General features: G+C 43.2%; 1 protein-coding gene across 9 annotated transcripts in view; it reads right to left on the bottom strand.

Annotated features, from left to right (window-relative positions):
* Nucleotides 1–10,895, bottom strand: part of LOC130291785 (methyl-CpG-binding domain protein 1-like) — a 32,794-nt gene extending 21,899 nt beyond the window's left edge. For 2 of the 9 annotated variants that reach the window (XM_056541042.1, XM_056541049.1), the window contains exons 1-2: nucleotides 1,457–1,707; nucleotides 1,244–1,368 (exon numbers count right to left, since the gene is read on the bottom strand). In XM_056541042.1, the coding sequence (XP_056397017.1) occupies nucleotides 1,244–1,368; nucleotides 1,457–1,471 (140 nt within the window). In that variant the 5' untranslated portion in view covers nucleotides 1,472–1,707. Of the gene's footprint in view, nucleotides 1–1,243; nucleotides 1,369–1,456; nucleotides 1,711–10,604; nucleotides 10,649–10,730 lie in introns of those variants that run through there. The other 7 variants (XM_056541044.1, XM_056541046.1, XM_056541045.1 and 4 more) reach the window with 7 other exon arrangements.
* Between the last annotated feature and the right edge of the window lie 2,604 nt (nucleotides 10,896–13,499).

Raw genomic sequence — 13,499 nt, 5'->3', positions numbered from 1 at the left:
GGAGTTAATTTCACCCAGCTTTATTAGAACCCTGAATAACATATCTGGGTCTGATTGTATAGTAAAGCCATTCAGGAGGCCAGAAAAGCAAGGTTGAAGCATGACTGGGAAAATAAGGACAACATTATAGTGGTTATGTCACCCAGCTTTTCCACATATACTTTCAACAGTATTGAATAACTTTGCCATTCAGAGGCCCAGGAAATCTGAGTCAACATAAAGCTGGACAGATCACAGGATATTCGGTTACAAAAAAATACTGGCCACAATTACAGCTCTTACAGCTTCCTAGGAGCCCAGGAAAGCTGAGTCACAGGGTCTATAACAAGGTTTCCAAACCAGAGAGCCAAAGACTGTCCGGGCATGCTGGGAGTTGTAGTTTTTCAACAGCTGGAGGCACACTGGTTGGGAAACACTGCCCTATAAGGATGGTGGTGACAACAAATATGGCTGCTATTGCAGCTCCTACAGCTTTTCCTAGAGCCCTGGATGACATATACTGTCCATATAACGCTGACATTCAGGAGCCTAGGAAAGCAGAGTCACAAGGCCTATAAGGGTGGGTGCGACAACAAATATGGCCGCCATTATGATGGCGATAACAAATATGGCAGCCATCACAGCTCCTACAGCTTTCCCAGAAAAACATATACGTTCATAAACCGGTAACATTCAGGAGCCCAGGAAAGCCGAGTCCCAAGGCCTATAAGGATGGAGATGACAACAAATATGGCTGCCATTACAGCTACTTGTAGCCCTGAATAACATATACTGTCCATGTCAGGAGTCCAGGAAAGCAGAGTCACAAGACCTTTAAGGATGGGGCAACAACAAATATGGCTGCCATTACAGCTCCTACAGCTATATACTGCTCATATAACGTTGACATTCAGGAGCCCAGAAAAGCTGAGTCACAAGATCTATGAGGATGAAGGCAAAAACAAATATGGCCGCCATTACAGCTCCTATAGCTATATACTGCTCATATAATGTTGACATTCAGGAGTCCAGAAAAGTTGAGTCACAAGATCTATGAGGATGAAGGCAACAACAAATATGGCCGACATTATGTTGGCGATAACAAATATGGCCGCCATCACAGCTCCTACAGCTGTATACTGCTAATGAAACATTGACATTCAGGAGTCAAGAAAAGCCAAGTCACAAGGCCTATAAGGACGACCGTTTTGGTTGCCACCCAGCTTTTTCTGGAACACTGAGCACGTCTCCCCCTCCCCGATACCTTTGATAGTAGGTGTCGGACTGTCCAGAAGTTGCTCCAGATTTGCGGATGACGGTGCGTCTCTTCCAGCCGGGACCCAGGATCGGCCATTCCTCCCAGCCCTCGGACATGGTGGAGGGAGATGCCTGGAGACAATAAGGAGAAGATGATCAATGAGCCTGGAAGTGGCGAGCAGCTGCAGCGGTACTAAGACGTGGGGGGTGGGGGACTCACGCTGGAGACACACATGGATGCTCCTCGCTCTCCGGAGTCTCTGACTCACTACATTCCTGCTGCTCCAGCCCACAGCACAGGAGGAAGCGCAGCAGACAGGAACACCCTGCAGAGCGCTGCCAGCACCCATCAGCCCCGCACCACAGACGCAAACTACAACTCCCAGCATGCCCTGACAGACGCAGCTTCCATCAGCTCAGCCGGGAAACTACAACTCCCAGCATGCCCTGACAGACGCAGCTTCCATCAGCTCAGCCGGGAAACTACAACTCCCAGCATGCCCTGACAGACGCAGCTTCCATCAGCTCAGCCCCGCACCACAGACAGAAACTACAACTCCCAGCATGCCCTGACAGACGCAGCTTCCATCAGCTCAGCCGGGAAACTACAACTCCCAGCATGCCCTGACAGACGCAGCTACCATCAGCTCAGCCGGGAAACTACAACTCCCAGCATGCCCTGACAGACGCAGCTACCATCAGCTCAGCCGGGAAACTACAACTCCCAGCATGCCCTGACAGACGCAGCTACCATCAGCTCAGCCGGGAAACTACAACTCCCAGCATGCCCTGACAGACGCAGCTTCCATCAGCTCAGCCCCGCACGTCAGCTGGGAAACTACAACTCCCAGCATGCCCTGACAGACGCAGCTACCATCCACACAGCTCTGCACGACAGCCGGGAAACTAAAACTCCCAGCATGCCCTGACAGACGCAGCTTCCATCAGCTCAGCCGGGAAACTACAACTCCCAGCATGCCCTGACAGACGCAGCTACCATCAGCTCAGCCGGGAAACTACAACTCCCAGCATGCCCTGACAGACGCAGCTTCCATCAGCTCAGCCGGGAAACTACAACTCCCAGCATGCCCTGACAGACGCAGCTTCCATCCACTCAGCTCTGCACCACAGCCGGGAAACTACAACTCCCAGCATGCCCTGACAGACGCAGCTTCCATCAGCTCAGCCCCGCACGACAGCTGGGAAACTACAACTCCCAGCATGCCCTGACAGACGCAACTACCATCAGCTCAGCTGGGAAACTACAACTCCCAGCATGCCCTGACAGACGCAGCTACCATCAGCTCAGCCCCGCACCACAGACGCAAACTACAACTCCCAGCATGCCCTGACAGACGCAGCTACCATCAGCCCGCCACCACAGCCGGAAAACTACAACTCCCAGCATGCCCTGACAGATGCAGCCCCCATCCACTCAGCACGACAGTGGGGAAACTACAACTCCCAGCATGCCCTGACAGACGCAGCTCCCAGCAGCTCAGCACGACAACCGGGAAACTACAACTCCCAGCATGCACGGACAGCCCAATGAAACATTTAGGGGGAGATTCTTCAAGACCTGTGCTGAGAAATAGTTGACCAGTTGCCCATGGCAACCAATCAAATGGCTTCTTTTAGTTTTTCAGAGACCTTTTCAAAAATGAAAGCAGCGATCTGATTGGTTGCTATGGGCAACTGCACCGCTCCTCCTCTACACAGGTTTTGATAAATCTTCCCCTTAGCCTCTATTTCTTGGAGACGTGATAACTTTTATTTAGTGGAGTACACCTTTAAGAAGGTTGAGCACCCCCATTACAATGGTGATTGTGGAAGTAGTAACAGTATTAATAGGGTGGTAACAGTAGTAGTATTAATAGGGTGGTAACAGTAGCAGTAGTATTAATAGTGGTGGTAACAGTAGCAGTAGTATTAATAGTGGTGGTAAGAGTAGTAGTATTAATAGTGGTGGTAAGAGTAGCAGTATTAATAGTGGTGGTAACAGTAGCAGTATTAATAGTGGTGGTAACAGTAGCAGTATTAATAGTGGTGGTAACAGTAGCAGTATTAATAGTGGTGGTAACAGTAGCAGTATTAATAGTGGTGGTAACAGTAGCAGTATTAATAGTGGTGGTAACAGTAGCAGTATTAATAGTGGTGGTAACAGTAGAAGTATTAATAGTGGTGGTAACAGTAGCAGTATTAATAGTGGTGGTAACAGTAGCAGTATTTATACTGATGGTAACAGTAGTAGTATTTATAGTGGTGGTAACAGTAGTAGTACATATAGTGGTGGTAGCAGTATTAATAGTGATGGAAACAGTAGAAGTATTAATAGTGGTGGTAACAGTAGCAGTAGTATTAATAGTGGTGGTAACAGTAGTAGTATTAATAGTGGTGGTAACAGTAGTAGTATTAATAGTGGTGGTAACAGTAGTAGTATTAATAGTGGTGGTAACAGTAGTAGTATTAATAGTGGTGGTAACAGTAGCAGTATTAATAGTGGTGGTAACAGTAGTAGTATTAATAGTGGTGGGAACAGTAGTAGTATTAATAGTGGTGGGAACAGTAGTAGTATTAATAGTGGTGGGAACAGTAGTAGTACTAATAGTGGTGGGAACAGTAGTAGTACTAATAGTGGTGGGAACAGTAGTAGTACTAATAGTGGTGGGAACAGTAGTAGTACTAATAGTGGTGGGAACAGTAGTAGTACTAATAGTGGTGGGAACAGTAGTAGTACTAATAGTGGTGGGAACAGTAGTAGTACTAATAGTGGTGGGAACAGTAGTAGTACTAATAGTGGTGGGAACAGTAGTAGTACTAATAGTGGTGGGAACAGTAGTAGTACTAATAGTGGTGGGAACAGTAGTAGTATTAATAGTGGTGGGAACAGTAGTAGTACTAATAGTGGTGGTAACAGTAGTAGTATATATAGTGGTGGTAGCAGTATTAATAGTGGTGGGAACAGTAGTAGTATTAATAGTGGTGGTAACAGTAGTAGTATTAATAGTGGTGGTAACAGTAGTAGTATTAATAGTGGTGGTAACTATAGTAGTATTTATACTGATGGTAACAGTAGTAGTATTTATAGTGGTGGTAACAGTAGTAGTACATATAGTGGTGGTAGCAGTATTAATAGTGGTGGGAACAGTAGTAGTATTAATAGTGGTGGTAACAGTAGTAGTATTAATAGTGGTGGTAACAGTAGTAGTACATATAGTGGTGGTAACAGTAGAAGTATTAATACTACTACATATATATATATATATATATATATATAAATATATGGAGAACATTATCTGTGATGGGGGAGGAGAACATTATCTGTGATGGGGGAGGAGAACATTATCTGTGATGGGGGAGGAGAACATTATCTCTGATGGGGGAGGAGAACATTATCTGTGATGGGGGAGGAGAACATTATCTGTGATGGGGGAGGAGAACATTATCTGTGATGGGGGTTGGAGGCGGGAGGAGCAGCGCTAGTGTTGGAGGCGGGAGGAGCAGCGCTAGTGTTGGAGGCGGGAGGAGCAGCGCTAGCGCTGGAGGCGGGAGGGGCAGCGCTAGTGCTGGAGGCGGGAGGAGCAGCGCTAGTGTTGGAGGCGGGAGGAGCAGCGCTAGTGCTGGAGGCGGGAGGGGCAGCGCTAGTGCTGGAGGAGCAGCGCTAGTGCTGGAGGCGGGAGGAGCAGCGCTAGTGCTGGAGGCGGGAGGAGCAGCGCTAGTGTTGGAGGCGGGAGGAGCAGCGCTAGTGGTGGAGGCGGGAGGAGCAGCGCTAGTGGTGGAGGCGGGAGGAGCAGCGCTAGTGGTGGAGGCGGGAGGAGCAGCGCTAGTGGTGGAGGCGGGAGGAGCAGCGCTAGTGGTGGAGGCGGGAGGAGCAGCGCTAGTGGTGGAGGCGGGAGGAGCAGCGCTAGTGGTGGAGGCGGGAGGAGCAGCGCTAGTGGTGGAGGCGGGAGGAGCAGCGCTAGTGGTGGAGGCGGGAGGAGCAGCGCTAGTGGTGGAGGCGGGAGGAGCAGCGCTAGTGGTGGAGGTGGGAGGAGCAGCGCTAGTGGTGGAGGCGGGAGGAGCAGCGCTAGTGGTGTATATAATAGTGGTGGTAACAGTAGTAGGAGGAGGGGTATACAGTAAATACAGGAGGAGGAGTATACAGTATATACAGTAGGAGGAGTATACACAGTAGGAGGAGGAGTATACACAGTAGGAGGAGGAGTATACACAGTAGGAGGAGGAGTATACACAGTAGGAGGAGGAGTATACACAGTAGGAGGAGGAGTATACACAGTAGGAGGAGGAGTATACACAGTAGGAGGAGGAGTATACACAGTAGGAGGAGTATACAGTGTATACACAGTAGGAGGAGTATACACAGTAGGAGGAGTATACAGTATATACAGGAGGAGGAGTATACACAGTAGGAGGAGTATACAGTATATACAGGAGGAGGAGTATACACAGTAGGAGGAGTATACAGTATATACAGGAGGAGGAGTATACACAGTAGGAGGAGTATACAGTATATACAGGAGGAGGAGTATACACAGTAGGAGGAGTATACAGTATATACAGGAGGAGGAGTATACACAGTAGGAGGAGTATACAGTATATACAGGAGGAGGAGTATACACAGTAGGAGGAGTATACAGTATATACAGGAGGAGGAGTATACACAGTAGGAGGAGTATACAGTATACACAGGAGGAGGAGTATACACAGTAGGAGGAGTATACAGTATACACAGTAGGAGGAGTATACAGTATATACAGGAGGAGGAGTATACACAGTAGGAGGAGTATACAGTATATACAGGAGGAGGAGTATACACAGTAGGAGGAGTATACAGTATATACAGGAGGAGGAGTATACACAGTAGGAGGAGTATACAGTATATACAGGAGGAGGAGTATACACAGTAGGAGGAGTATACAGTATATACAGGAGGAGGAGTATACACAGTAGGAGGAGTATACAGTATATACAGGAGGAGGAGTATACACAGTAGGAGGAGTATACAGTATATACAGGAGGAGGAGTATACACAGTAGGAGGAGTATACAGTATATACAGGAGGAGGAGTATACACAGTAGGAGGAGTATACAGTATATACAGGAGGAGGAGTATACACAGTAGGAGGAGTATACAGTATATACAGGAGGAGGAGTATACACAGTAGGAGGAGTATACAGTATATACAGGAGGAGGAGTATACACAGTAGGAGGAGTATACAGTATATACAGGAGGAGGAGTATACACAGTAGGAGGAGTATACAGTATATACAGGAGGAGGAGTATACACAGTAGGAGGAGTATACAGTATATACAGGAGGAGGAGTATACACAGTAGGAGGAGTATACAGTATATACAGGAGGAGGAGTATACACAGTAGGAGGAGTATACAGTATATACAGGAGGAGGAGTATACACAGTAGGAGGAGTATACAGTATATACAGGAGGAGGAGTATACACAGTAGGAGGAGTATACAGTATATACAGGAGGAGGAGTATACACAGTAGGAGGAGTATACAGTATATACAGGAGGAGGAGTATACACAGTAGGAGGAGTATACAGTATATACAGGAGGAGGAGTATACACAGTAGGAGGAGTATACAGTATATACAGGAGGAGGAGTATACACAGTAGGAGGAGTATACAGTATATACAGGAGGAGGAGTATACACAGTAGGAGGAGTATACAGTATATACAGGAGGAGGAGTATACACAGTAGGAGGAGTATACAGTATATACAGGAGGAGGAGTATACACAGTAGGAGGAGTATACAGTATATACAGGAGGAGGAGTATACACAGTAGGAGGAGTATACAGTATATACAGGAGGAGGAGTATACACAGTAGGAGGAGTATACAGTATATACAGGAGGAGGAGTATACACAGTAGGAGGAGTATACAGTATATACAGGAGGAGGAGTATACACAGTAGGAGGAGTATACAGTATATACAGGAGGAGGAGTATACACAGTAGGAGGAGTATACAGTATATACAGGAGGAGGAGTATACACAGTAGGAGGAGTATACAGTATATACAGGAGGAGGAGTATACACAGTAGGAGGAGTATACAGTATATACAGGAGGAGGAGTATATGAAGTAGGAGGAGTATACAGTATATACAGGAGGAGGAGTATATGAAGTAGGAGGAGTATACAGTATATACAGGAGGAGGAGTATATGAAGTAGGAGGAGTATACAGTTTATACAGGAGGAGGAGTATACACAGTAGGAGGAGTATACAGTATATACAGGAGGAGGAGTATATGAAGTAGGAGGAGTATACAGTTTATACAGGAGGAGGAGTATACAGTATAAACAGGAGGGATATACAGGAGGAGGAGTATACAATATATACAGGAGGAGGAGTATACACAGTAGGAGGAGTATACAGTATATACAGGAGGAGGAGTATACACAGTAGGAGGAGTATACAGTATATACAGGAGGAGGAGTATACACAGTAGGAGGAGTATACAGTATATACAGGAGGAGGAGTATACACAGTAGGAGGAGTATACAGTATATACAGGAGGAGGAGTATACACAGTAGGAGGAGTATACAGTATATACAGGAGGAGGAGTATACACAGTAGGAGGAGTATACAGTATATACAGGAGGAGGAGTATACACAGTAGGAGGAGTATACAGTATATACAGGAGGAGGAGTATACACAGTAGGAGGAGTATACAGTATATACAGGAGGAGGAGTATACACAGTAGGAGGAGTATACAGTATATACAGGAGGAGGAGTATACACAGTAGGAGGAGTATACAGTATATACAGGAGGAGGAGTATACACAGTAGGAGGAGTATACAGTATATACAGGAGGAGGAGTATACACAGTAGGAGGAGTATACAGTATATACAGGAGGAGGAGTATACACAGTAGGAGGAGTATACAGTATATACAGGAGGAGGAGTATATGAAGTAGGAGGAGTATACAGTTTATACAGGAGGAGGAGTATACAGTATAAACAGGAGGGATATACAGGAGGAGGAGTATACAATATATACAGGAGGAGCAGTATACACAGTAGGAGGAGTATACAGTAATACAGGAGGAGTATACACAGGAGGAGGAGTATACAGTATATACAGGAGGAGGAGTATACACAGTAGGAGGAGTATACAGTAATACAGGAGGAGGAGTATACACAGGAGGAGGAGTATAGTTTATACAGGAGGAGTATACAGTATATACAGGAGGAGGAGTATACAGTATATACAGGAGGAGGAGTATACACAGTAGGAGTATACAGTAATACAGGAGGAGGAGGAGTATACAGTAGGAGGAGTATACACAGGAGGAGGAGTATAGAGTATATACAGGAGGAGGAGTATACACAGGAGGAGGAGTATACACAGGAGGAGGAGTATACAGTATATACAGGAGGAGGAGTATACAGTATATACAGGAGGAGGAGTATACAGTAAATACAGGAGTATACAGTATACATAGTAGCAGGAGTATGCACAGTAGGAGGAGTATACAGTTTATACAGGAGGAGGAGTATACACAGTAGGAGTATACAGTATATACAGGAGGAGGAGTATACACAGTAGGAGGAGTATAGAGTATATACAGGAGGAGGAGTATACACAGTAGGAGTATACAGTATATACAGGAGGAGGAGTATACAGTAGGAGGAGTATACACAGTAGGAGTATACAGTATATACAGGAGGAGGAGTATACACAGGAGGAGGAGTATACAGTATATACAGGAGGAGGAGTATACACAGGAGGAGGAGTATACAGTATATACAGGAGGAGGAGTATACACAGGAGGAGGAGTATACAGTATATACAGGAGGAGGAGTATACACAGTAGGAGGAGTATACAGTATATACAGGAGGAGGAGTATACACAGTAGGAGGAGTATACAGTATATACAGGAGGAGGAGTATACACAGTAGGAGGAGTATACAGTATATACAGGAGGAGGAGTATACACAGTAGGAGGAGTATACAGTATATACAGGAGGAGGAGTATACACAGTAGGAGGAGTATACAGTATATACAGGAGGAGGAGTATACACAGTAGGAGGAGTATACAGTATATACAGGAGGAGGAGTATACACAGTAGGAGGAGTATACAGTATATACAGGAGGAGGAGTATACACAGTAGGAGGAGTATACAGTATATACAGGAGGAGGAGTATACACAGTAGGAGGAGTATACAGTATATACAGGAGGGGGAGTATATACAGTAGGAGGAGTATACAGTTTATACAGGAGGAGGAGTATACAGTATAAACAGGAGGAGGAGTATACAGTATATACAGGAGGAGGAGTATACACAGTAGGAGGAGTATACAGTATATACAGGAGGAAGAGTATACACAGTAGGAGGAGTATACAGTATATACAGGAGGAGGAGTATACACAGTAGGAGGAGTATACAGTAATACAGGAGGAGGAGTATACACAGGAGGAGGAGTATACAGTTTATACAGGAGGAGTATACAGTATATACAGGAGGAAGAGTATACACAGTAGGAGGAGTATACAGTAATACAGGAGGAGGAGTATACAAAGGAGGAGGAGTATACAGTTTATACAGGAGGAGTATACAGTATATACAGGAGGAGGAGTATACACAGGAGGAGGAGTATACAGTATATACAGGAGGAGGAGTATACAGTATATACAGGAGAAGCAGTATACACAGTAGGGGGAGTATACAGTAATACAGGAGGAGTATACACAGGAGGAGGAGTATACAGTAATACAGGAGGAGTATACACAGGAGGAGGAGTATACAGTAATACAGGAGGAGTATACACATGAGGAGGAGTATACAGTAATACAGGAGGAGGAGTATACAGTATATACAGGAGGAGGAGTATACACATGAGGAGGAGTATACAGTAATACAGGAGGAGGAGTATACACAGTAGGAGGAGTATACAGTAATACAGGAGGAGGAGTATACACAGTAGGAGGAGTATACAGTATATACAGGAGGAGGAGTATACACAGTAGGAGGAGTATACAGTAATACAGGAGGAGGAGTATACACAGGAGGAGGAGTATACAGTATATACAGGAGGAGGAGTATACACAGTAGGAGTATACAGTAATACAGGAGGAGGAGTATACACAGTAGAAGTATAGTTTATACAGGAGGAGGAGTATACACAGGAGGAGGAGTATACAGTATATACAGGAGGAGTATACACAGTAGGAGTATACAGTAATACAGGAGGAGGAGGAGTATACAGTAGGAGGAGTATACAGTATATACAGGAGGGATATACAGGAGGAGGTGTATACAGTAAATACAGGAGTATACAGTATATACAAGATGAGTATTCAGGATATACAGTGACAGTAAAGTGTATACAGTATCTGCTGTAAATATACACAGGGTATGAGCGGTCACGTGACCGTGTGACAGTTGCGCACAAACTCCCTCCCCCTCCGCCACGCGAAGACGCAATAGAACCGCAACCACTGCATCTACACTTACCTGTCCGCCTACTAATCCTGCGTTGATAACTCTGGGACGGGCGGGAGCGATTCAGGAAACGGAAACCAACTTCCTTCCTCTTCCGGTCCGACGGTTTACAAACCAAGCACGGCTTCCATAATGCGCATGCACACTGAGGGGCTGGAACGCAGAGACCGGAGCTCCGCCCACTCACCATGGGTCAAGTGACGCACAATTAAAGACCACGCCCCTATGATTGTATTGGTTGTCGCCCGTAAACAAGCGCAGTGAAATGGCGGCCAGAACGGAGGGCGGGGCAATAAGGGGAGGAGCTACTGTGTGTTGTCTTATAGGTGAGGGCGGTGTCATAGTAGTTATAATGAGAATATACACACTCACAGAACAAAATATATAAAACTCAGTGGGGGAGATTTATCAAAACCTGTGCAGAGGAAAAGCTGCCCAAAGCAACCAATCATATCGCTTCTTTCATTTTTCACAGGCCTTCATAAAAATGAAAGCAGCAAGCTGATTGGTTGCTATGGGCAACTGGGCAAGTTTTCCTCTGCACTGGTTTTGATAAATCTCCCCCAATGTGTATATACACTCACTCAGAACAAAATATATAAAACTCAGTGGGGGAGATTTATAAAACCAGTGCAGAGGAAAAGCTGCCCAGTTGCCCAAAGCAACCAATCATATTGCTTCTTTCATTTTGCAGAGGCCTATCCAAAAATGAAAGAAGCGATCTGATTGGTTGCTATGGGCAACTGGGCAGCTTTTCCTTTTGCACTGGTTTTGATAAATCTCCCCCAGTGTGTATATATGTATGTGCATGTATGTATGTGTATATATGTATGTGTGAGTGTATATATGTATGTATGTGTGTGTGTATATATGTATGTGTGAGTGTATATATGTATGTATGCGTGTGTGTATATATATATGTGTGTGTGTATATATGTATGTGTAAATATGTATGTGTGTGTATATATGTATGTGTAAATATGTATGTGTATGTATGTGTGTGTATATATGTATGTGTAAATATGTATGTATGTGTGTATATATGTATGTGTAAATATGTATGTGTATGTATGTGTGTGTATATATGTATGTGTAAATATGTATGTATGTGTGTATATATGTATGTGTAAATATGTATGTATATGTATGTGTGTGTATATGTATGTGTATATATGTATGTGTGAGTGTATATATGTATGTGTAAATATGTATGTGTATGTATGTGTGTGTATATGTGTAAATATGTATGTATATGTATGTGTGTGTATATGTATGTGTAAATGTATATGTATATGTGTGTATATGTATGTGTATCTATGTATGTGTATGTATATGTGTGTATATGTATCTATGTATGTGTGCGTATATGTATGTGTATCTATGTATGTGTAAATGTGTATGTATGTGTGTATAAATATGTATGTGTATGTATGTGTGTGTATATGTATGTGTAAATATGTATGTATATGTATGTGTGTGTGTATATGTATGTGTAAATGTATATGTGTGTATATGTATGTGTATCTATGTATGTGTGTATATGTATGTGTATCTATGTATGTGTGTGTATATGTATGTGTAAATATGTATGTATGTGTATCTATGTATGTGTGTGTATATGTATGTGTATCTATGTATGTGTGTGTATATGTATGTGTAAATATGTATGTGTATACATGTATGTGTATATGTATGTGTATCTATGTATGTGTATGTATGTGTGTGTATATGTATGTGTAAATATGTATGTATGTGTAAATATGTATGTGTGTGTATATGTGTATATATGTATGTAAGTGTGTATTGTATGTGTGTGCATGTATATTTGTGTATATTTGTGTATGTGTGTATATTTGTGTATGTGTGTGTGCATGTATATGTGTGTATATTTGTGTATGTATGTGTGTGTATATTTGTGTATGTATGTGTGTGTGTATATTTGTGTATGTATGTGTGTGTATATTTGTGTATGTATGTGTGTGTATATTTGTGTATGTATGTGTGTGTGTATATTTGTGTATGTATGTGTGTGTGTATATTTGTGTATGTATGTGTGTGTGTATATTTGTGTATGTATGTGTGTGTGTGTATATTTGTGTATGTATGTATGTGTGTGTGTAGAATTTGTGTATGTGTGTGTATATTTGTGTATGTATGTGTGTGTGTATATTTGTGTATGTATGTGTGTGTATATTTGTGTATGTATGTGTGTGTATATTTGTGTATGTATGTGTGTGTGTATATTTGTGTATGTATGTGTGTGTATATTTGTGTATGTATGTGTGTGTGTATATTTGTGTATGTATGTGTGTGTATATTTGTGTATGTATGTGTGTGTGTATATTTGTGTATGTATGTGTGTGTATATTTGTGTATGTATGTGTGTGTATATTTGTGTATGTATGTGTGTGTATATTTGTGTATGTATGTGTGTGTGTATATTTGTGTATGTATGTGTGTGTGTATATTTGTGTATGTATGTATGTGTGTATATTTGTGTATGTATGTGTGTATATTTGTGTATGTATGTGTGTGTGTATATTTGTGTATGTGTGTGTATATTTGTGTATGTGTATATTTGTGTATGTGTATATTTGTGTATGTATGTGTGTGTGTATATTTGTGTATGTATGTGTGTGTGTATATTTGTGTATGTATGTGTGTGTGTATATTTGTGTATGTATGTGTGTGTGTTAGGGATCGACCGATCGATATTGATTTTTTTAGAGCCGATACCGATAACCTGTGAACTTTCAGGCTGATAACTTATACCGATATTGT

Source organism: Hyla sarda, chromosome 9 (genome assembly GCF_029499605.1).
Source record: "Hyla sarda isolate aHylSar1 chromosome 9, aHylSar1.hap1, whole genome shotgun sequence".
Taxonomy (NCBI): domain Eukaryota; kingdom Metazoa; phylum Chordata; class Amphibia; order Anura; family Hylidae; genus Hyla; species Hyla sarda.
This window is presented reverse-complemented; position numbering and strand designations above follow the sequence as displayed.